The sequence below is a fragment of the Triplophysa dalaica genome, chromosome 23 (genome assembly GCF_015846415.1).
Source record: "Triplophysa dalaica isolate WHDGS20190420 chromosome 23, ASM1584641v1, whole genome shotgun sequence".
NCBI classification, from domain to species: Eukaryota; Metazoa; Chordata; class Actinopteri; order Cypriniformes; family Nemacheilidae; genus Triplophysa; species Triplophysa dalaica.
In genome coordinates this window covers 19050008-19075227 of record NC_079564.1, presented here as the reverse complement: position 1 = coordinate 19075227, position 25220 = coordinate 19050008, and the positions used below count along the sequence as shown (strand labels likewise).

Sequence of the window (25220 nt, the reverse complement as noted above, 5' to 3'; positions counted from 1 at the left end):
GATGAATTGTAAAGTAACATGAATGAAACTGGGCAGATGATTTCCCGTTCCTTTGAATTGGACAGAACTATGTGGTAATTGTGTGTTAATTTCTGTACTTTTGTTTATTTATTTATCAAGACGAGAACATGAGGAGACTTATTAATGCTATTGTATTTTGTTTTGTTAAAGTTTTTTGCTATGTTGCTGTTTTCCTAGGTTCCCGATGTGCACAGAATCAAGCATTTGTTAGGCTGAGAATAGGATCTGTAAAACTACTGTATAATTACTTGTTATAAGGCATTAATCTGAAGGCATTACATGTTAATGCTAGTGTCTTCACTGTACATGACAACACTGAATATTTGCACAACGCTGCAATTGCAATTGCAAAGATTTTTTCTAATTAAGCCTTATTAAATTAAACGGAACCACAAAATGGCAAATTTTCTTTGATGAATGTTCTAAAAGTCAGGAAAAATAACTGGACATGAAGCAACCGAGGACCATACTGGACTGTAAAGGTTAACTAAGTGTAACCTTAAGAGTGACCTTTAAAGCCTGTTTCACAGCTAAATCAAACAGCAGTGGTATCCATATGATATTCTAGTTACCTGACATCTGTCAGCATAGAAGTTGTGTTTATAATTTGCATGTTAAAACATCATTACTTTTTATACTGGTAATGTAAAATAGATCACATGTTTTTTGAACATCCTTTTGTTTAAAGGTCCCATTTTCCTGATATAAGATGCAGCTCTCATACCGTAACATTTGCAGAACAGCTGCTGCAGCCTCTCACAACTCAAAGGCCCAGATCTACAGCTGTCCAAGACCTTCAGCAATGACTGTTAAGAAGGTGAGAAAAATGTAGTGCGGTTATATTTGTTCTCAAGGATAGAGGAAAAACAATGCTTGTCAACAAGAATTTTGAAGGGGGTGTAGTGGTATAGTCCATGACAATCGAGCCAAGGGTCCCACACAAAAGCCCAGCTGTTAGCTGTCCATCGCATCAATCTATAGACAAACCTGAAATAGTTTTATCATTTCATTGTGTGATGAAAGTTGATGTTAAGATGTTGTGATCTGTTCTGACTCTTTTCTTCTCCACTCTTTTCTTCTCTACTCTTTTTCTTCTCTACTCAACTAAAAAAAAAAAAAAAAAAAAAAAAAAAAAAAAAAAAATGTATGAATGAGTGAATGGTTACGTATACTGTGTTAGGCTATATGAGACTAGTCTTCATTTTAATTGCACTTATGCTTTTGTTGTACTTATGCTGTCCTAATTGCTTCCATTACCTACCCCACTTGTAAGTCGCTTTGGATAAAAGCGTCTGCTAAATGACTAAATGTAAATGTAAATGTAAATGTAAGATGATTATGGTGCGTTCACATCTGATGATCTCAGAAAACAGTGTGCCTTTGGATTACCATGAGTTTATTCATCCTTTATTTGAGAGCTTAAACTCATTTCTTGACCCCTTACAAACATTATCTAACAACCCAAACTGCAAAGATGAATTAACTCTATCAGGGAATGCATCAATCTTTTGTGCTAATTGGAGGTAAAACAACCAGAACTTGCCTATAAGAGAACAAAAGTATATTGAGGCGGTGTAAGACAATACAATTGTTTTAACATACCATGACATGTTGGCATTTCTCAGATGTTTGGCGGTCCCTCTATGTGGAAGGATCCAAAATAGATACCTGTTGTACTTGCTGACCTGAGACAACTTCATAAATGGAGTTCCTAATTAGGGTGGTGTTGATGTCACTTCTGAGCAACATGGATGTTCTGTCGTCCATCCTCCTTGAATCCTATTGTTACATCACACCATATATGTCAACAGTAGAGAACATCCAACAGCCAATCTCGAAGGTTTATTTCGAGGTGGAGCATCCATGATTAACATCCATTTTGGGATCAGTGACCCCCTATATAAAAGGTGACATCGAAAGTGAAGTGAGACAAGACACTGGACAAACCTAAGGTAAGAACCAAAAAGACTGGTAATTGGTAGGGTTTGAAAGATCTCCACTGGAAGAACACTTCTTCAAAAACTTACTCAGAAATACATTTATTACACCTTAGAATAGTGTGTTTACGGCATGTGGGTGTGAAATTAAAATCAAGTGAGTGTCCTCAAACATTTTGTTTGTTTCATTTTTAGCGTAACATTATCTCTGCAGCTAAGGGGTAGAGAGGTCTGCCAAACACAAGGTGAGAAGCTATACCTACCTGTATATATATACTATAATAACATAGTAAAATTCCTCACTTGATCATTTCCGTCACTGCGATGTTAGTACTGTGGCACAGCCTCACTTGTCTTTGTGAATGCTTCTCTGAGGTGTTGATCAATGAGGAAGGATGCATTTATTGTATGACATGGTTCATCTGTTAACTTCTAGATTTCAGGATGAGTGACGCTGTAATGGCAGAGTTTGGGTCAGCCGCTTCGTTCTTACGAAAATCGGATAAGGAGCGTCTGGAGGCCCAAACTCGCCCCTTTGACATGAAAAAGGAATGCTTTGTGCCCGACGCTGAGGAGGAGTATGTCAAAGCCTCCGTCATCAGTCGAGACGGTGACAAAGTCACTGTTGACACTCAACATGGAAAGGTAAGCTGGAGATCAGAATTGTTCAATACATACAGAAAGTGGTTTAGATTTGCATTGTGACGCATGTTTGTGTGTTTTGTTATCCACAGACACTAACTGTGAAGGAAGTAGATGTTCATCCTCAGAACCCTCCAAAGTTCGATAAGATCGAGGACATGGCGATGTTCACCTTCCTGCACGAGCCCGCTGTGCTGTTTAACCTCAAAGAGCGTTACGCGGCCTGGATGATCTACGTAAGTGAAGAATTTACAATCTGTGAACATACTCATGTTACTGTACTCATCCTGTTCATATCCCGTGATACAGACCTACTCTGGGCTCTTCTGTGTCACTGTCAACCCCTACAAGTGGCTGCCAGTGTACGATTCCTCAGTGGTCAAGGCCTACAGAGGAAAGAAGAGGACTGAAGCTCCTCCTCATATCTTCTCCATCTCTGACAACGCCTATCAGTACATGCTGTCAGGTAAGAACTGTATTTTAAACGTACAAACTTAAATATCATACACACAATGTAGTGCACGTTTTTCAATTCTCCTTAATTTCTCCCAACAGACAGAGAGAACCAGTCTGTCCTGATCACGTACGTTATCCCAGCTATTATATTTAAATGATTCACTTCTATACCTTTTGTAATATCTTTCATATCTTCCACAGTGGAGAATCTGGTGCTGGAAAGACTGTGAACACCAAGAGAGTCATTCAGTACTTTGCCAGCATTGCTGCTGTGACGGGCAAAAAAGATGCAGCATCTGAGAAAAAGGTTAATACAGCCACATAGACATCCTAGCCATGAGTATGTTATCTTCAGGATAACCAACCAAATTAGGTTGTGACATTAAAAGTTTTTTTTTTACATGATTGCTTCTAGGGAACCCTGGAAGACCAAATTATTCAGGCTAACCCTGCCCTGGAGGCCTTTGGCAATGCTAAGACTATCAGAAATGACAACTCCTCACGCTTCGTAAGTTCACCCTGTATTGGAGAATATGCAATGCACAGAGTATCCTGTGACAATTTCCATTAATCATTATGTGAATTAATTTTCTTTACCAAACAGGGTAAATTCATCAGAATTCACTTTGGTGTGAGTGGAAAACTGGCATCTGCTGATATTGAGACTTGTGAGTACACTTTTTAAGTTGTAGTTAGAATCCTACAACTCTTAATGACTGTTAAATGCTTATAGATACAGTACATACTGTATATCAAAGCTGTGAATATTGTGACGGTTCTCCCTTTTCCTACCGCTGTAGCCGGCCAATGGGTGTGGTTATAATAATATTCACTGCTTTGATATATAGTATGTACTGTATCTAAAAGCATTTAACACTAAACAGTCCCCACAGGATTTTGCAGAGATTTGGGGGATTTTCCTTCATTTTGGAGTGGCTTTATCAAAATTGTGCAATAAAAATTGCAGGGTTTTTTCCGGAAAAGTTACAAATAGGCAAATAGGATTCTTCTTTAAAACTACCACCTGTGAAACCATTATTTATGCATTAATTATGATTAAAAAGCATGCAGCAGATTCATACTGAAGGTCTGGAAACCTTTACCGCTTAAGTTTGAGGCCGCCCAAGAGACCATTTTGACTGACAAGGCCAAGCAACCAATCACATATCTTTTCATGTTTATGGTGGTGGAAATGTTTATATGCAATGAGTTTATGCTATGAACCTTGCATAATTTTAAGAAATCAGCATTGAGTTGATTGTGATGAATGTTCATTGAGACCCTAATAAACATGATGTTTACAAAATTATGTTGTTTAAGAAAGTGACACACATATCGGTAAGGCTGACTTGACTCAAAGCCACTAGCCTTAAACCTTTAGCCAAAAGAGCGTAACGGCTAATGCTAATGCCTTCAGTGTAATGAAGGAAAGGATCCCAGAGGCTAGATTTTTTAAATAGATGGCAATGGATGATGTTAGCAAATTGTAAGTGTTACAGACCCTTCTATAGCATCTCTCTGCTTGACTTTTGGAGCAGGTTTTGACAGAATGCGGTCATTGGCCAAATTATGCGTAAAATCTGCAACAATCTCAAATTTTGCAAGTTGAACATGAATTTCTGTGATTTAGATCTGCTTGAGAAATCTCGCGTCACTTATCAGCTCAAGGCTGAGAGAGACTACCACATCTTCTACCAGATTCTGTCTCAGAAGAAACCAGAACTGTTAGGTAGGTGTTTATGTCTCAATTAATACTTTTTTAAATGCATAACATGAATGCTTGTCTGCATACCTAACTGTGATGTCCCATCTTACAGATATGCTACTTATCACGAACAACCCCTTTGACTATTCGTACATCTCCCAGGGAGAGACGCAAGTGGCATCTATTGATGATGCCGAAGAGCTGATGGCTACAGACGTTAGTGAATTATTAGAATACGTCTACCAACATTGGTGAATTTGAAGTGTGCAAAATAATGACTGCTTTGTCTTGCTGTTTTCAAACTACAGGATGCCTTTGATGTGTTAGGCTTTACTCCAGATGAAAAGACAGGCATCTACAAGCTGACTGGTGCCATCATGCACTTTGGCAACATGAAGTTCAAACAAAAGCAAAGAGAGGAGCAGGCAGAAGCCGATGGAACTGAAGGCAAGTTTTGTTGTGCATTCAGTGCTGTACTACCACTCTTGACTTTCTGGTTAACAGTTTGACACATTTTTCATCTTTCCAGAAGCCGACAAAGTCGCATATCTGATGGGCCTGAACTCTGCTGACCTCATTAAGGGTTTGTGTCATCCAAGAGTCAAAGTAGGAAATGAGTGGGTCACCAAGGGACAAAATGTCCAGCAGGTGAATAAACAGCTTGAAAAATGATACTGACAAACATAAGAATGCAAAATCCAATGATTGACACACTTTCACTATTTCCAGGTGTACTATTCCATTGGTGCTCTGGCTAAGTCAGTTTATGAGAAGATGTTTAATTGGATGGTTGTAAGAATCAACCAATCCCTGGAAACCAAGCAGCCTCGCCAATATTTCATTGGTGTACTGGACATTGCTGGATTTGAGATCTTTGATGTAAGCGAACAGTAACAGATCAATGTTTTTTAAGAACACCACATGCAGTCTTACCACTGTGACCACAAAATCCATTCCACTTGCAGTTCAACACTTTTGAGCAGCTGTGCATCAACTTCACTAATGAGAGGTTGCAGCAGTTCTTCAATCACCACATGTTTGTTCTGGAGCAAGAGGAATACAAGAAGGAGGGTATTGAGTGGGAGTTTATCGACTTTGGCATGGACTTGCAGGCCTGTATTGAGCTTATTGAGAAGGTGAGTTTAATGCAGAATTATTACAAAATACTTATCCATTACTCATGCATATAAATAACACTTTCTTTAATACTTCTTTCATCCGCAGCCCATGGGTATCATGTCGATCCTTGAAGAGGAGTGCATGTTTCCCAAAGCCAGTGATGCAACCTTTAAAGCTAAGCTTTATGACAACCATCTGGGTAAGAATCCTACCTTCCAGAAGCCCAGGATTATCAAGGGTAGACCAGAGGCCCATTTCTCCCTGGTTCACTATGCTGGCACTGTTGACTACAACATTTCAAACTGGCTGGTGAAGAACAAGGATCCTCTAAATGAAACTGTGGTTGGACTCTTACAAAAGTCTACTGTGAAACTGCTGTCTGTCCTCTTTGTTGGTTATGCTGGTGCAGACTCAGGTGTGTACTAATCCTGATTTAAAAATTGTGATCTGTAATCATGGTCAAACAATATTTTTAATATTGTCCATTGATTTCAGCCCAAGATAGTAAAGGAGGTAAAGGTGGCAAAAAGAAGGGTTCTTCTTTCCAGACTGTGTCAGCGCTCCACAGGGTTAGTCAGAGAACTGGGTTTTTTTTACAAAATAAAATACTGCTCACGATGAAAAACTGCCAACGTTCTTATGTTATGCTTCATTTCTGGTTAAAGGAGAACTTAAACAAACTGATGACCAACTTAAAATCCACTCACCCTCACTTTGTGCGTTGCCTGATCCCCAATGAGACCAAGACTCCTGGGGCGATGGAGAATCCTCTGGTAATGCACCAGCTGCGCTGTAACGGTGTGCTGGAGGGCATCAGAATCTGCAGAAAGGGCTTCCCCAACAGGATCCTGTATGGTGATTTCAAACAGAGGTAAAATTCAACAAATGAGAACCTATTAAGAATAAGAATTGTCAGAGTAGTAAATGGTATACATCACTTTTTCAGATACCGCATTTTGAACCCATCTGCTAATCCTGAGGGACAGTTTATTGACAACAAGAAAGCAGCAGAGAAACTTCTCGGCTCTCTGGACCTTGACCACAGCCAGTACAAGTTGGGACACACTAAGGTATATTGTTTCAAACATTTTTAGTGACAAAAGTTAATTGAAAGGAACTTTCAACACAAATTCAGTGAAAGATATTAAGTATGTATCTGTTTTCTTCCAAGGTGTTCTTCAAGGCTGGTCTCCTGGGTACCCTTGAAGAGATGAGAGATGATCGTCTTGCTCTCATCATAACTGGTATTCAAGCAAGAGCTCGTGGTATTCTCTCAAGAATTGAGTTCCAGAAGATTGTTGAGCGCAGGTCAGTAATCATAACAATGACTGATTAAATTTAATGTATGAATTTATCTTTAAGTTGTTATAAAAATTGTTCTGTAACATTACAGAGACTCACTTCTTGTGATCCAGTGGAATGTGCGTGCCTTCATGGGTGTCAAGAATTGGCCCTGGATGAAGCTCTACTTCAAGATCAAACCTCTGCTGAAAAGTGCTGAGACTGAAAAGGAGATGGCCAACATGAAGGAGGAATTTACAAAGTTGAAGGAGGCGTATGCCAAATCTGAAGCCCGCAGGAAAGAGCTTGAGGAAAAGATGGTTTCTATTCTCCAAGAGAAGAATGACTTGCAGCTTGCAATGCAGTCTGTAAGTCTATGTGGAAATACAATGTTGTTTTTGTTTATCAAGCCAGGTTTGAACACCCTAAATGAATCCCCTCCATTCTTTCATTCTTTTTTCACTTTCATAGGAGCAAGACAATATTGCAGATGCTGAAGAGAGATGTGAGGGTCTGATCAAGAGCAAGATTCAGCTTGAGGCCAAAGCCAAAGAGCTGACAGAGAGACTGGAGGATGAAGAAGAAATGAATGCCGAGCTGGTTGCAAAGAAAAGAAAGCTGGAGGATGAATGTTCTGAGCTGAAGAAAGACATTGATGATCTTGAGCTCACTCTGGCCAAAGTGGAGAAAGAGAAACATGCCACTGAGAACAAGGTTAGCTATAGAAACATTTCTTGGAATTAAACTTGAATGAAACCTGAGAATTTACTGACCTACTTGTCCCCTTCCGTAGGTTAAAAACCTTACTGAGGAAATGTCAGGTCTGGATGAAATCATCGCCAAGCTAACCAAGGAGAAGAAAGCTTTACAGGAGGCCCATCAGCAAACGCTGGATGACCTCCAGAGTGAGGAAGACAAAGTGAACACTCTCACAAAAGCTAAAACCAAGCTGGAGCAACAAGTGGATGATGTAAGTATCACAAAAAATCTTACCTCATATTCGCACAAAGTATAATTTGCTTTAATTTTTTCCTATATAATAAGCTTGAGGGATCCCTTGAGCAAGAAAAGAAGCTGCGCATGGATCTCGAGAGGGCCAAGAGAAAGCTGGAGGGCGATTTAAAATTGACCCAGGAGAGCCTCATGGACTTGGAAAATGACAAACAGCAAATGGAAGAGAAGCTGAAAAAGTACGAACTAACATCTCATACATTTTGAAATCATATTTATCATATTAAAATCCAAATCACTCATTAAACATTTTGACATCTCCATAAAGGAAGGACTTTGAAATTGGACAGCTCAACAGTAAAATTGAGGATGAACAAGCACTTGGTGCCCAGCTGCAGAAGAAACTTAAGGAGCTTCAAGTATGTTCAACAAATTTAATCCACGTCAAAAAAAGAGGCCTTGCTTTAAAGAATTTAATGCAAACATCAATTTTTCATTTCCAGGCCCGTATTGAAGAGCTTGAGGAAGAGCTGGAGGCTGAGAGAGCTGCTCGTGCCAAAGTGGAGAAACAGAGGGCGGATCTGGCCAGAGAACTAGAGGAGATCAGTGAGAGGTTGGAGGAAGCAGGTGGTGCCACTGCTGCCCAGATTGAGATGAACAAGAAACGTGAAGCCGAGTTCCAGAAACTGCGCAGAGACCTTGAAGAGACCACTCTGCATCATGAGGCCACCGCTGCTACACTGAGGAAAAAACATGCCGACAGTGTGGCTGATCTTGGAGAGCAGATTGACAACCTTCAGAGAGTGAAGCAGAAGCTTGAGAAAGAGAAGAGTGAATTCAAGTTAGAGCTTGATGATGTGGTGTCCAACATGGAACAAATTGTCAAGTCAAAGGTTAGTAGCAACCCAAAAACCTGAGTCAGTAAGAATATTGTAAAAATGCAAACCTTTAACTTAAATCTAAATTCTCATATATATTGTTAGAGCAACCTTGAAAAAATGTGCAGAACACTGGAAGACCAGATGAGCGAGTACAGAACCAAGGCTGAAGAAGGCCAGCGTACAATCAATGATTTCACCATGCAGAAAGCCAAGCTGCAAACTGAGAATGGTATGAAAATAGCGTGGTAGAATAAGTTGCTTAATGACATGATTACCAAATACACAATGGTTGGATATTGCATTTTAGGTGAACTGTCCAGACAGCTAGAGGAGAAAGACTCCCTTGTCTCTCAGCTGACAAGAGGCAAACAGTCCTATACTCAGCAGATTGAAGACCTCAAGAGACAACTGGAGGAGGAAGTCAAGGTTTGCTGTTCAGTTAACGTTTTTCAAGAGGTTATATTATTTTCACAGTTGAACAACACAACTCACTGTATGTCTTTTAGGCTAAGAATGCACTGGCCCACGCAGTGCAGTCTGCCCGTCATGATTCTGATCTGCTGAGGGAGCAGTTTGAGGAGGAGCAGGAAGCCAAAGCTGAACTGCAGCGTAGTCTCTCCAAAGCAAACTCTGAGGTGGCCCAGTGGAGAACCAAGTATGAAACTGATGCCATCCAGAGGACAGAGGAGCTTGAGGATGCCAAGTAAGTAATACAAAACATTTTTAGTGAGACCATGTGAAAATACCTTCTTGCAAAGTGTATAAATATTTGAGACCATCTAACAGTTTGTTTCCTGGCATCATCTGCAGCCTTTCAATAAAGTTTAATAAACACGTAACAGTATAAATGTATGATGGTTCAGATATTTTGTTTTACTTCCATTGTTAGGAAGAAGCTTGCTCAGCGTCTCCAGGATGCAGAAGAAGCCGTGGAAGCTGTCAATGCTAAATGCTCCTCTCTGGAGAAGACTAAGCACAGACTTCAGAATGAGATTGAAGATCTTATGGTTGATGTGGAGAGATCCAATGCTGCTGCTGCTGCTCTGGACAAGAAACAAAGAAACTTTGACAAGGTGCTAAAAAAGCTATTTCTTGTGTGTTATGCATTTGTCAATTTTATGTATTATTCAAATAAACATTTCATTTTTGACAAAGTTGTGATTTTTGTTTGTTAAGTGCTTAACATAACTTTCTTAACAGGTTTTGGCTGAGTGGAAGCAGAAGTATGAGGAGTCTCAGACTGAACTAGAGAGTGCCCAGAAAGAGTCTAGATCTCTCAGCACTGAACTCTTCAAACTCAAGAATTCCTATGAAGAGGTCCTGGATCATCTTGAAACCATGAAGAGAGAAAACAAGAACCTTCAAGGTTACTGGAGATTTTATGTTTTAAATAGCAGTAGCAGTAGCAATTTACATCTGACATGTTTCCCCCTAAAACTTTGTTTTATGTTTAACAGAGGAAATTTCTGACCTAACTGAACAACTTGGAGAGTCAGGAAAAAGCATCCACGAGTTGGAGAAAATTAGAAAGCAGTTGGAGCAGGAGAAAGCAGAGATCCAGATAGGCTTGGAGGAGGCTGAGGTATACTGAATCAAACTAAATAAATTTGATGTTCACATTATGCTAGTATTTGGACAAAATAAGCGGAACACTTTCTTTTACATTTAAAGGGTTCTCTTGAACACGAGGAAGGAAAGATCTTGAGAGCTCAGCTGGAGTTTAATCAAGTAAAGGCTGACATTGAACGTAAACTGTCTGAGAAAGATGAAGAGATGGAGCAGGCCAAGAGGAACCAGCAGAGAGTGGTGGACACCCTGCAAAGCTCACTTGAATCTGAGACTCGCAGCAGGAATGAAGCTCTCAGGATTAAGAAGAAGATGGAAGGAGATCTCAATGAAATGGAGATTCAGCTCAGTCAGGCAAACAGACAGGCAGCAGAAGCACAGAAACAACTCAAGGGTCTTCATATACATCTTAAAGTATGAACACTATCTCCTCTAACATTTTGATGCTTAGGTGACAATCAAACAAAATCTTACAATCATTTTATTTGTATTTCATAGGATGCCCAACTGCAGCTTGATGATGCCCTTCGTGGTAATGATGATTTCAAAGAGAACATTGCCATTGTGGAAAGACGCAACAATCTGCTGCAAGCTGAACTGGATGAACTGAGATCTCTGGTGGAACAGACTGAGAGAGGAAGGAAACTGGCTGAGCAGGAACTGCTGGATGTCAGTGAGAGAGTTCAGCTGCTGCATTCTCAGGTAAGACACTTTAAAAAACACTCAAACCCTCTCTTAGTCATCCAGAGATGAAATAAAGTCAATGTTCTCAATGTTTAGAACACCAGCCTGCTGAATCAGAAGAAGAAGCTAGAGGGAGACAATTCTCAGCTTCAGACTGAGGTGGAGGAGGCAGTGCAGGAGTGCAGGAATGCTGAAGAAAAAGCCAAGAAGGCCATCACTGATGCTGCCATGATGGCTGAGGAGCTGAAGAAGGAGCAGGACACCAGTGCTCATCTGGAGCGTATGAAGAAGAACATGGAGCAGACCATCAAGGACCTGCAGCACCGTCTGGATGAAGCGGAGCAGATCGCCATGAAGGGTGGAAAGAAGCAGGTCCAGAAATTGGAAGCCAGGGTTAGTTAAAACTCAGGATTTATACATTTTATGAATCTGACTAGAATTATGACTATGATGTTCAAAAGCTGGTTAATTAAAAATAATTTTTGGTTTTCTTAGGTGAGAGAGCTTGAAAACGAGGTGGATCTAGAACAGAGGAAGGCGAGCGAGTCTGTGAAAGGAATCCGTAAATACGAGAGACGCATCAAGGAGCTCACCTACCAGGTCACTTCCTCTGACATAAATTGTCTTTTTATACAAACATCTTTTAATATGTCTTCTTAGTCATACAAACTTACCTTGTGATTTGTAGACCGAAGAGGATCGTAAGAATCTAACTCGTCTTCAAGACCTGGTGGACAAACTCCAGCTGAAGGTCAAGTCCTACAAGAGATCTTCTGAGGAGACTGTAAGTTATCAAAATCAATGAGTTAGAGACATATTTCTGTCTCTATCATATTATCTTGTGCTGAGTAACATTTTTCCTTTTTTATGTTTTAGGAGGAACATTTCAATGTTAATCTTGCCAAGTTCCGTAAACTGCAGCATGAGCTGGATGAAGCAGAAGAGAGGGCTGATATTGCTGAATCTCAGGTCAACAAGCTGAGAGCTAAGAGTCGTGATTCAGGTTCCAAGGTAAGTTTTATGACCCAATAAACATGTAAATATAACACAACATAACTTAGCATGATATTAACGGTATGTGAACAAAACTGAATTGGTGAAATGTCTGTGTTTTTGCTTTTTTCTACAGAAAGGACATGACGAAGAGTAATCCTAAAGCATCTGTTTGATTGTTCTTGTTACTATGTTCATGTACTAGTGCTCATGTTACAATAAGGGGTACTCCATTCAGGATTTTTGGGGCTGATCACCGATCCTCGATTACTGAAAGCTGTATTGTCCGATACTGATTACAGGAGATATTCGAAGCTTTCTCAACAGCATTTATATATCAGGGAGTCTACAGATCTAACCAAGTTAAATTTAAGACTTTTTAAGACCATTGTCACTTTATATGAAATTTAAGACCAACCCTGCCATGGACACACACATAATTCATATATATTTCATACACACAGCCTCTGAAAATTTAGAGACCACTCAAATTACCAGCCGATTGTAACGTTAACCCCGCTTCACGCCAGGCTCCTATCGCATTTTACTCTGAAATATCAACCGGTACATTATCCATTACTTGCAATATAAAAACTGTGGAAAAGAAACCTTGTAATCTGCTGGAGGCATTTTGTGTGCTCCTTGATTCCCTCTGTGCTCTGTGCAAAACATCTCTGAAAAATGGCACAGTTTGCCACGTTAACATTTCCAGAGACTGGCTTTAACCAGCACGAGAACTTATCGTTCTAGCCATTTTTATTAACCTTGTATTTAAACAATTTAAACTAGCTAAGATGCAGCAAGCTAACTGTACTTCAACCTGTATTCTGCAACCTGAGTTCTCTCTGATGACGCAGTAACTATAGCAGGAGAAAAACCTTAGGTCTGTTCAATAATTTTAAACTCCTTTGGTCCGTCAGACGGAAAGATTTACTTTTAAAGGCCTTATATTAGGAAAACTTTATTTAAGGCGGTTTAATACTTTTTAAGGACCCTGTATATTTAACAACTGTAACACTCCATCGGTCACTTAGTATGTTTTTCCCGTTTTGCCCCAAGGACGTTATTTCTCCACGCTCCCTCACCTGTCCCTCGTCAATGACTCTTACACCTGACACTCTTAAAAGAGACTCAATATAAATTCTCACCCTGCTCTTGTTCTTTGTCTGGTATTAAAGTATCATATCGTATTGTTTGATGGATTGGTTTAAGCGGATGTTAACCTTTTTCTGGATTTACCTGATTCCTGTGGATGTTCACCTGCTGTTTGAGTCACCGGTTTAAATAAATAATTTACTTTTACCTTCAGTGCTTTTGTGGCCTCTTTCATCCACTGGCAGCAGCGTTACAGAATACCAGACCGACTAAATGGATAATTTGGGGCTCAATATCAGGAGAGATATGTGGAGGATTTACTAGTACTGAACCCACGGGTGAGTTGGGACGATCGCTCACTTAACGCATGCTTTTTGATGGGATCGGATGATGACTCCCATCAGTGTCTGGCACCAGAGTTCAGGGACAAACCCATGGTAGAGTTTATCCAACTTATCCGGCTGATAATTGGCTCGCCGAGGTGTGAGCGAGGCCATCCCGGATAGGATCGATCATCATCTGATCCCGTCCAAACACACCTTGAGCGACCAAGCTTCCCTTCACCCTCACTGTGAAGTTCTCCACCGGCGCAGCAGCCAGCGATAATCCCGAGTTGAAGCCGGCCACTCCAAAGTTCCCGAAGCCGCCCCCTTCAAATGCACAATAAAATAGGGTGTAATGATACACTCAGGTCACGATTCGGTACATAACTGGAAGTGCGTGAAATGATCATTGCATAGCACTCTTTACCGAGCCCTTACACAGATACACTCGGAAGCGTTTGAAAGTCTATCAAAGTCAAAATCAAACGCTTCAGAGTAGTGTTGTCAAAAATATTTATTTCAATATGTTTCAATTCTGAAACGGTTCCAATACTATGGAAGTAAAATAGTGACAAATGTGTTTGAAGTATAGAGACGTGCTGAATAGCACTAACTGAAAAAAAATGCATTGTATTAACAGTTCTTGCATTTTAAGGTTCTGCAATTCAATATGGTTGTACATTTAAGCTGTGAATATTTCAAATTGAAACATTTCACACTCGGTTTCACAGTCTAAAAATTTAAAAATCAAAATTCACCTTTTAAATTTCATTAAAAAAATTCAACTTGTTTTTAAATACAACCTTTAATATTCAACAGATAGTTTTCAGTCCATATTATTTTGATTTAAAAATTCGCTTCCACAAATTCAGTGGTTCAAATTCGGCTTGAAATTCAAAGTTTCACATCCGTGAATCCCAGGAAAAGCAATAGAGCGCCGATTCTACAAATGCATGATCTCTTCTTGCTACCTGACCGCTTCGCTAGCAGGTGATGCAAGTCGGTTCTGACGTAGATCAAAGCAAGAAAAAAGATACTCTTTGAGTCCACTCATCTGCTCGATTTAGTGAATTTAGTTGTTCTCATAGATCTCTTCGAATGCATCATCAAGAAAAAAAACATTGACGTTTGTACTGGCAGCTTAGCTTATCAGCCCTGGAAAGGACATGGAGCACGGGGACAATTCCAGGTGGCCTGGAATCATTGGATAAGTCATATATTTATAATATTAATTTAATTATTTTAATATTCTACCCGATCTCCTTGTGCTGTCTATCTGGAGTACGAGTTTATGTTTGTATTTGGCTTGCTATTTATACGTATTCATTACTTTTTACGTGCATATGATAGATTAACATTAAGTAATTTAGCAGCATTTATGATTTTTATCCAAATTAACTTAAAAAGAGTTCAGGGAGCAATAAAGCGATATGTCATAGGGGAGCAAAACAATATTGGTTAAGATTGTGTGGGTAAATTACACCTGCGTATCAAATGCACGCAAATTTCTGTAGCTTGCCAAATACAAACATAAGTTTCTTAAGTCATCAAATAATTGTTTGAGTTTCGGGGATGAGAAAAAATGGATATATAACAGTGCTTTACTGAACCATATACTGTGTATTGAGTTTTAAAATAAAATAAATTAATTTCATGAAGCTATTTGAATGACACATGCGATGGTTTATGATAAAATGTGCCAGAAAACAATACAACAAGATTTTAAACCGTTACATTAGGCTCATAACACGATCACAATAAACTTAACGATTCAAGTGAAACATTTTATTTTGGTATAAAACTAAAAATAAATATCAATTTAAAACTGACAACAGTAGGAAATGAAAAAGTGTCACAAAATGAAAAGTGGAAAGAACTGAACCCAAATGCAGGACAGGTGAACGGGATGAAAATACTTTAATAAACAAACAGGATGAAAATATCCAAATAATAAATCCAAAAACGAAATGGCAATCCACACGAAAATGGCACTGCGAGTAAAGCGCACGTAAGGCCATAAAAAATATACACAATGAACCGACCCAGGACTAGGAAAACACAGGGATTAAGAAGGGAAACAATAACGAGGGATAATGACACAGGGAGAGCGACGGGCAGGTGACAGGGCTAAACATTAAAGGTAGACAGGTGACGGAGATAAAACACTAATGGGAGACTATAGCGGAGAAACAAGGGGGCTGAGCTACACGAAACACCGGAGGACACGCGGCGAATTATCAAAACATACCGCCAAGTGTCTCCACATAAAACAAAACATACACACAAGACATGATACTGTAACAACCCTGTCCCCAAGGCACGAAAACTAACAGAAAGGACAGGATCTTCACAAAAAGTAGTGCAAACAGACATAAGAACAAGCCATGAACTATTTTTATCACAACGTAAAATAATCTACAATATAAATAACATATTAAAATAAAAGTATTTTCTTAAAAACTTATTTGTAGAATATTTTGAAAATGTAGGATATAAATGCTTAAACTTAAACAAACTCATAACCACTTAAAAGAGATATATCAATGGAAATAATTATGCCTGTTTTTCAACTGAAATCTCTGAGGTCAGATCGAAAAATATAGTATAGTCTATTAGGCTATCTGAACGAATGAAGAAAAAAACAAACTGAAATACTGCAATAATAAAGACACCTACCAACGCATCTCATTCAGTCATCATAAGTTTAAAGAGGGTAAACTTGATCATTTATTTGAACTGTACACATACATTTTAGACACTTTGCGATGATGTGTACAGGTATGTTAGAGATCCTTATGGGTCCCAGTGGCTTCGGGTCTAAAACGTTGACAAAATGATTTAAAATGAATTAGCTTTTACCGAATCGACTTGAAAGACACAAATTAAATCAGTTGAATTGTTATGTAAACAACACATATTTGTCACACCAAACTTTGCAAGACATAACATGACTTCAATTCCAATGACAATTAAGTTAAATGAGATATGCTTGTATTTGTGTGTGATTCCTGGATTCTTTGATAAATGCAGAATAGAGGGGTGCAAGTATGGTGTCAAAACCCCATCCCCCAACCCCATTGTTCCCTCGAGATTTTCCTATGGGGTTTTCAATATGAGTAAAATAAGCCTGTGGTAAACATTACTTGAGGACCTTGACGTTTTGTTGTACAACATGTTTTTATTTTATATTATTACATGCACCCATACCAAAAAAAAAAACATTTTAAAGCAGTCATGTTCATACGTTTGAAAAAAAAACTTGATGATAAAGTTTGGGATGTAAGTGCGTGCAGTTTGTTGAAGAACAAAGTGTCAAATTATCAACAAGTTATGTTTATCAACAGGCTTTATTTTACTCATAAATTGAAAAACCCGTTTTCCAATGCTTGACATTATCGTGAAAATGAACAGCAATAACGCAAACAAAGTTTTCTGATTTCAATAGAAACCGGTGTCGTATAAACATATCTTAAGATATATGCAACTAACGTAAACAACAACAAATAAACAAAGCAATGAGTCGTTGTTAATATGGATAAAATAAATTGAATTTTTCTCCCAATTGTTGGCTATATGTTTGTGTATGATGATTAGGGTTGGGCGATGAGGCAAATATATAATATCATGATTTTTTTTGAAAAGTAACGATTCATGATTTTATCACGATTCTTTTTCATGTTGGTTTTACTTTTTTTCAAGTGACTGAGCATTACAGCTAAACTAATTTTCCTATTTTAAAAACGGAGCCTTACAATGTAACAATATATAGGCATATATATATATATATATATATATATAGGCAGACATTTAGGCCAAAGTGGCGAAGATAAAAAACCCTTGACAATACACATATACATAACATAATTAGCTAAAGAAATAAAGCACCATTTATTTCATTTGTATAAGTAGGCCTCGGTGTATTTAACAGTAGCATTTATGAAAGAAATTATATGAACAAACAAAAAAGCCTACATAGACTTCACTGTATAAATTATACATTGATTCTTATTAAAGCTACTATTAAAGTTCTCAGTCAAGAGCAGCGAGTGATTTTCTCTTCGTTTTGTCTTAACATTAAATTAACAGTTCAGCCCAAAATGAAAATTGCCATAATTTACTCTCCAAGTTGTTTTACACCCAAATAAGTTTCTTTCATCTGCTGAAAATAAGTTATTTCTAAGAAAGTGGCCATCTAATCAGATGGTCCCCAGTGACTTCCATAGTATATTTTTTCCTGCAATTAAAGTAATTGGGGACCATCAAATGTTTGGTTAGCCACTTTCTTTAAATTATCTTTTTTGTATGTTCAGCACAAGAGATAAATTAAAACAGGTTTGGAACAACAGTAGTGAATAAGGACAGCATTTTCATTTTTGGGTGAACTATCCCCTTTAAGGACAAGCGGCAGCAAGTTTACTATTAGGCTGCTGTCGCTTTAAGACCTGATCGCATCTAATAGGCTATAATGGCATGACACGCATTCTATTTTGTCTCAAATGTTAGCATTCATTTTAGACATAATTAATTGTATAACACAATAAGACTTAAAAGATACATTTTTGAAAGGCTTTGACAGACAAAAGCGCATGTTAGAACAGCGCATCAGCACGCGAATGAAATGTTTAACCGGTAAAACACTACTTTTGTGCGCAGTGTCCCGTGAGTGTAACGTTACTATCTCTGCGTTAAAATGTGCTGTGAATGTCACTACGTCGCGTTCTGAGACGGAGGAGCCAGAACTGCAACTGATAGTAACCCTGCTACGATATTTTTCGTAAGCAGATCGTGGAGACATTTTAATCGTCCGCGACCAAAAATCCTGATATTGCACACCCCTAATGCTGATACACATTACCCATGAAAGTCAGGTTATATTTGTAAAATTGTGTCAACTTACGTGCATTGCCTCTTGTTCTGGTTCAGTCAACAGTGTAACGTTAAACGCAGCGCCATCCGCAGAGCTGGCGGAATCGGCGATGTCTGGTGCTTGGTCACCCCTAGAGTTAACATCGTCCTCGTCGTTTCCTGGTAACGTTATGCTTGACACATCTTGTTCATTTGGCAGAAATTCTGGCTGAAGTGGGATACCGAAATTCTCGAAAAGTCTCTCTTCCACTTGGATTCCAATATCTGCAGATGCACATGCACGGCAATTGTTCCCTTTAGCTTGAGCTGAATTTTGGCTTCCACTTGACCTCGATTTGTGACTGATAAAATGCGAAGAATGGCTCCGTTTGACATGATAGTAAAATGAGTTGTAGACTCGATATTCCTGAGCGCAACCATCAATCCCACAGATCACATGGAAATCCGGGCTGGAACTATGCGCGGTGTTTATGTGACTCAGCAGAGCTCTTAACGACAATGCCACAAAGAGGCAGCAAATAACACAACGCCAAATCATTTTAAGTGGATAAATCTGAACATTTAGTTTAATAAATCATATTTTTACTCCATTCCTTTATGTGCCTTTCCCGCCGAAAGCAATCAGAAGAAATTAAGTGATTCAAACTTTTAATCCAATCAAGGCAGCGGAATATTCCATTGGATATAAAATAGGTTAAATCATAAAGCATTATTCCTTTAGAGTTTTTAAATGTTGTACTCAGGGAAGGTATATTAAGATGAAAAAACACCCAATTTAAATATGTAATATTTTGAAATGTTAAAATTATTATAATTTAACAGGTTTTATATGTCTATGGTTTTAAACCCTACGGATGGAGCGTAATGGAACCGCCCTTAAATTACGTCACTGGACCGAACGACCGTTACCATTTGTACCAGTTTCGCGGTTTTCACAATTTTGAGCGCTTGAAGGTAAGCTAGAACATTTTTTTAAATTATGATTTTATTTGTTAATCAAATCATTTAGTTTTGTATGAATGTAAGAACGAAAAATATACGTTCTGGTAGCATGTACAAATAGTGAGTTCGAAATATAGTCTTGGTTAATAGAAAATTAACGTAACGTTACTCGTTAAATACATTTATTTGCTTCTCTTTTATATTTGATGTCATAACCAAGGAACTTAACGTTAAACGTAGCAAATAGTCGTTTGAACTTTCTAATTTTTTATTCAGGTAACATTTATGGAGCAGCTTGATTCAGTGACACGGTCCACTTTACAAGGTATGTTACGTTTTAATGTTGCTTCAGACTCTGCTATATTTCGCTTAGTTCAGTGCACATGTAAGAAGTATTAGGCATGTTATAGATTCTTCACTAAAAATTGAAATGTATAAATTTATATTTATTTATTAAATTGCTTCATAGTGTGCCAGTCACAGATATGTTCATATGTTCAAACTGTCATTTTGGTATAAATAACGTTAGTAACCCACCAAGTAAATTTATGTCCAAAAGACGTCCACTGAGGAGCCAGATTGAAAATTTTTAATGACGTCTTTTTTTGACGTGTTCTGCACATTCGATATAACGTTAGACGTTCATGGAACCTCAGTACCAGGTTAAAAACTACAGTAGTTCAAATGTTGACATATTTTCAACGTCATTTATGGTCTCTTTTTATACATAGGCCTAATTTATACTGGTTCTGGACCAAATAAACACTCTCAGGATGCATTAAATTAAAACTCACATTTATTTCAATTTAATTTCCATTTGTAATTTCAAAGCAACACACAGCGTGTGTTTATCCAAAAATCATTGAAATAAAAGAAACGTCTTCACTCACACCTTTAGATAAATTAGCATCTGTAATTCACACTGTTTGGATCGTGAGAGAAACCAGCTCCTAAGGATAGACTATCTGGTTTAAACAGTGTTTCCCACTGAGTTGCTTAAACTGCCATTACCTGCAGACATAAAATACAGATACTTTGACTATTTGTTTCAGAAGTTCTTAATGAGAATTAACAGTTGTGTTAACAAATATGAACATCTAAACCTCTGTTAATTCTCATAAAGAACTTCTGACATAAATAGTCAAAGTGTCTGTATTTTATGTCTGCAGGTAATGGCAGTTTAAGCAGCTCAGTGGGAAACACTGTTTAAACCAGATAGTCTATCCTTAAGAGCTGGTTTCTCTCACAATCCAAACAGTGTGAATTACAGATGCTAAGTTATCTAAAGGTGTGATCGAAGACGTTTCTTTTATATTATGGATGATATAAATAACTGTCTTAAAAAAAATTTGAATCTAAAATAACTAAAACTTTTTTTTTTACATTACACATATGGACAAAATTGATCTATGGCATCATTGTTAAATATGTTTTTTAATCATCCTAGCTGCAAACATCTGTGCAGCAGTATTACCAACTTTGTCACGTGATGACATTCGTGATCTTTTCCCGGGACCAGAAAACTTTTTACGACGGAAAACCACATGGGAGATGTTTCATACAGACAAAGAGGTAGACCTTTACTCCATTTTTCTAAACAACAGTATTAATTTTATTTAAATATTAGTGTCAGAAAAATAAAGGTTACATACAGCAATGTTTAGGTCATTCACAAACAACCACACTAAATATCTTAAGTAAGCAATAAGGTACGAGAGGCTGTGCTGTTTTGTGAATAAGTCATGGTTGAGGGGCCCTGTCACCTGTAATGCAGTGCTATGATCAAGAAGAGTTTCTTTTAGTATTATTATTCATGGGTGTTCTATTAACAGGTTTATTTATATAAATTGTAAGAGTTTTCATCTGAATTCAGCAGGGACAGGAGGCAGGATGCCTCAATCAAAACAAGGAGCGGGATGACACTGGTCTGACTTCTGCTCAAACTCCGTCTGAAATCCCAGTGACTACAAGGCACAGTATCTTTGAAGAGCCAGGTGGTCATCCTCCAAGAACCTTGCAGTTGCCCAACCCTGAATATGTTGTTTACACTGACAGTGAACTAGAACATGTTAGAAAAGAATATTTTGATCTGCAGCGAGTTGGACAAGAAAGAGGTTGCAGCCTTTCAAAAGAACTTCGTTGTCGACTTGTGAGGAACACAGTGACCAACATGGTGTCTATCATGAGAGCATCAAGCACTGACTTCATGTACCCATCAAAAAATGATGTGCTTGCAATGGCAAAGCGACTGGTTGAATACTATCCCATGCTTCGAGATGACTCTGTGAATTGCAAACATATTTCGGTAAGTGTTTAAGGGCTCGGGATTCAAAAATTACATTTGAGGGCACTTTATACATCATATATTGTATGTGTTTATTTAGGAGGTCATTAAAGGGATACTCCACCGTTTTTTCATATTAAACTATGTTATTCCCTTAACTAAGACGAGTTGATACATAACTCTCTCGTCTCAGTGCGTGCACTTAATCGCTCTGACGCGCGGTGACACTTTGATAGCACTTAGCTTAGCCCACTAAGCCCAGTTCATTCATTAGGTACCAAACAGAGATCAAGTTAGAAGCGACCAAAAACCTCCACGTTTTCCCTATTTAAATACAGTTACACGAATAGTTGAACAACCAAATATGGTGACACAAAATAAAACGTGGCGCTTTTCTAAGCGGGTTAAAAAGGATAACTATGATGTATGGCGGAATAGCACTTTTGAGAGTACTTCAACTCTGCGCAGTAAAAAGTCACGCCTGAAACTTCCTCCTCTCCCCCGCACCCTCATTTTTTTGGCCTGACTTTTTACTGCGCCGAGTCGAAGTACTCTCAAAAGTGCTATTCCGCCATACACTATAGTTATCCTTTTTTAAGGGAATAACATAGTTTAATATGAAAAAACGGTGGAGTATCCCTTTAAGAACTGATAATAAAAGCATAAATAAGCAGAAATAAAACATTTTATATTTGTCTGGGTGTACAACCTGTAACATCGTCAAACAGGATTCCATCTTCAAGCAATTAATGAAGAGACTCCAAAACATAAGAACCCCAAAAAACACCAACACCACAAAGAAAAAAGAAAAGGCGCTTGGATTTTGACGATAGTGATTCAAGCTCTTGCACATTCGATTCGGCAGGAAGCAGCAGTGCTTCGGCTTTAATGTTGGACACAGGAGAGAGCAGCACACCAACATCATTGAGCACAAAACCAGTTGCTGGTAAGTGTACCACATATTCACAATATACTTTTTTTTAAATGTGTGGACCAAAAATGTTCCCAGCAAACAATTGCCATCTGTTAGACTCAATATAGTCTGGCTGTGAGTAAAACACTTCTTGACAAAACAACCCTGAATTTTGTTACATGTTATTTTTTGCCAAAATAACTTTTGAGATGTATGATATTCCATCATGTAAGCAAAGTCAACAAGTGCTTACAAGGTGTTTGGTTTAATTTCTTTGACATGTTCATGTTCTAGATGACTGTTCTATTCTTGGGCTATTGTTAGGGTAGATGTCTATTACATTCTCACTGACAGCCCAAATTTTGCTTTTTTTAGCCTAGACGTCTGGGTTGTGTTTGGCCTGCTATTAGACGTCTTTTAAATGCAAAATTGCTTGCTGGGTTTATACTGGTTTATTTTCTTTTATTTTTTTATAAGGAGGAACAGCTGAACAAGATTTAACATTCAGTCAGACTGACCATAGAAGAGATGAAGACCATTCTGACACTGATAGTCAACAAAGCCAGGCCAGACATTACCATACTCTCCAAGAGATCTATAAAAGACCAAAGCCTAATAGGGAGGCAGTTGCTCAACTACTTGACCTTGAGTTTGATGCTCGGAGAGCCTTCATTAACTCAGACTGTTTCAAGGATCAGGACAGAGCTTCAAAGATACTGCAAGCGTACCCCTGTTTCAGAGAACTACATCATGTAAGTAATATATCTGATAATATATTTGAGTTCCTGGTGACTTCAATTTTTTTTTTTAAATGTGTATGTGTGGGATTATTCCAGGTAATGGATGAACTAGGCCGGATTCTTGACAAAGGAAATCCCAGATTCATCCCAAAACTAAAAGCCCGTTGGGAGAGCTTCTGCAGCAAAGCTCAATTCTATGGGGTTTACAAAAAGGTTTTGAAGCCACCAATGACTCTAGATGGAGGTAAACTACCTGCCTTTACTACTTGTATTAAAATGTGAAAAATCTAACAATAGTTGTTTAACTTGCTTGTCAGTGTCATACACTACCATTCAAATGTTTTAGAACGTTTACCTTTTAAAACATGTCTCTTTCTGCTCTCCAAGGCTGCATTTATTTAATCCAAACTACAGCCGTTTTATCAGTGAATATAGTAAAGTGTAATTTATTCCTGTGATCAAACCTGAATTTATCATCATTACTCCAGTCTTCAGTGTCACATGATTCTTTAGAAATCACTATAATATGATAATTTGATGATCAACAAACATTTATGATTATTATTATCTATTCACATAGTATAATATTGCACAATATCACTTTTTTGCTGTAGTTTGGAACAAATAAATGCTGGCTTGTTAAGACGAAGATACTTATAAGAAAACATTTTAAAAATCTCACATTTCTAAAACATTTAAATGGTAGTGTATTTGAAATCATTAACATATTGTTATGAAAAGTTTAACTTCATTAAATAAGTTAAAGTTTAATAATCCTTTCGACTACTTTTGATTAAGTTTTTATCCCTTTTTAATACACAATTGTTATAAGACTATATCAAGATCAGGAGGTTAAAGGAAATTCTTAAAGGCATAGTTCACCCAAAAATAAAAAAATTCCCTCTAGTTGTTCCAAACCCGTATAAGTTTCTTTCTTCTGATGAACACAAAAGAAGATACTTTGAAGAATGTTTTTTGGGTGAACTATCCCTTTAATATATGCTCAACTCAATAATTTCAGTAAATCATAAAAGACTGTTCTCTTCAATAGCGAAACGCTCCATAGCCTTGATGAAGGCTCTTCCAGAGATGTTCCCATCACCTGTAGCCCCACCAAAAAAGATGGGACATGCAAGTGAAGCAATGCTGCACATCCTTGAGGTAAGACCTTGTTTATATTTCTACAAGACCAAGAGAAATAGAGAAGGTGTCATTTATATCAAGATGTACTGCTCATTCATTTTTGTGTTTGTATTTCTAGCCAACAGAAAACCCAGATTCCTTCCTCAAGGGTAGACCACTCTTCAGTCCTGTCCTGATTGTGTCAGAGGACAACTGCATGTTGGCCATTGGGACTACACCTGTGACAACCTTTCCACAAGAAGACCTCCACGAAGGTGTGCTCTACCTAATGGCATACTATTATGCACTTCATCTTGTGTACCCAAAGTGTGTTGCAACTTTACTGTCTGTGCTTCAGACAGAAGTAATTTCAGATGCAATACATGGGCGTGATGCAACTTCTTCCTACAAAAAAGCCACTTTGGAGTGGAAAAAGTTCATTGGGGAGTAGTGAAAAAGTCAGACATAGGTATTTTGATCACTAATTGTTGACAGCAGTTGTTTTCATCAGGTTCTTATAGACAGAAGTTGCTTAAACTCTAAAACAAAATAAAAATTCAGTTTTTCTTGGTCTCTTTTTTTATTTTATACATATATTCACTTTCTCAGTGATGTATCTGTGTAACCTTGACCAAGCTACCAAGCTTTGTTTTAATAGGCTTACCAACTGCTGTGATATGATGCATTGCTGTAATTTTT

General features: G+C 38.0%; 2 protein-coding genes and 1 long non-coding RNA gene across 5 annotated transcripts in view; 2 read left to right on the top strand and 1 right to left on the bottom strand.

The window, feature by feature from the left end:
* LOC130413481 (uncharacterized) overlaps positions 1-12051 on the bottom strand; it is an 86277-nt gene extending 74226 nt beyond the window's left edge. The window contains exons 1-3 of the long non-coding RNA XR_008905498.1: positions 11918-12051; positions 6588-6728; positions 746-827 (exon numbers count right to left, since the gene is read on the bottom strand). This is a non-coding gene — a long non-coding RNA (uncharacterized LOC130413481). The remainder of the gene's footprint in view (positions 1-745; positions 828-6587; positions 6729-11917) is intronic.
* Positions 1630-13376, top strand: LOC130413480 (myosin-7-like). The gene is made up of 37 exons (XM_056738717.1): positions 1630-2603; positions 2693-2836; positions 2910-3066; positions 3156-3183; positions 3258-3363; positions 3472-3564; positions 3661-3724; positions 4687-4785; positions 4874-4977; positions 5070-5208; positions 5291-5409; positions 5491-5640; positions 5727-5897; positions 5986-6295; positions 6376-6449; positions 6546-6751; positions 6827-6950; positions 7052-7188; positions 7274-7529; positions 7633-7875; positions 7955-8131; positions 8206-8351; positions 8441-8531; positions 8616-9005; positions 9096-9222; positions 9301-9419; positions 9500-9696; positions 9883-10066; positions 10194-10359; positions 10451-10575; positions 10665-10973; positions 11058-11261; positions 11340-11636; positions 11739-11843; positions 11932-12027; positions 12120-12254; positions 12373-13376. Exons 1-37 carry the CDS (start codon positions 2403-2405, stop codon positions 12391-12393), a joined length of 5814 nt encoding a protein of 1937 aa, XP_056594695.1. The 5' UTR covers positions 1630-2402; the 3' UTR covers positions 12394-13376.
* Positions 13377-19372: 5996 nt separating this feature from the next.
* Positions 19373-25220, top strand: LOC130413359 (uncharacterized). 3 transcript variants are annotated; one of them, XM_056738497.1, is made up of 10 exons: positions 19375-19474; positions 19739-19787; positions 20910-21034; positions 21336-21456; positions 21558-21767; positions 22475-22692; positions 23137-23411; positions 23496-23643; positions 24451-24560; positions 24661-25220. In XM_056738497.1, the coding sequence occupies exons 6-10, from the start codon at positions 22635-22637 to the stop codon at positions 24970-24972; spliced, it is 903 nt and encodes a 300-aa protein (XP_056594475.1). In that variant the 5' UTR covers positions 19375-19474; positions 19739-19787; positions 20910-21034; positions 21336-21456; positions 21558-21767; positions 22475-22634; the 3' UTR covers positions 24973-25220. The 3 variants fall into 3 exon arrangements, with proteins under 3 accessions (XP_056594476.1, XP_056594475.1, XP_056594473.1); XM_056738498.1 differs by having other exon boundaries at positions 19373-19474; positions 21336-21767; positions 22612-22692; XM_056738495.1 differs by having other exon boundaries at positions 21336-21767.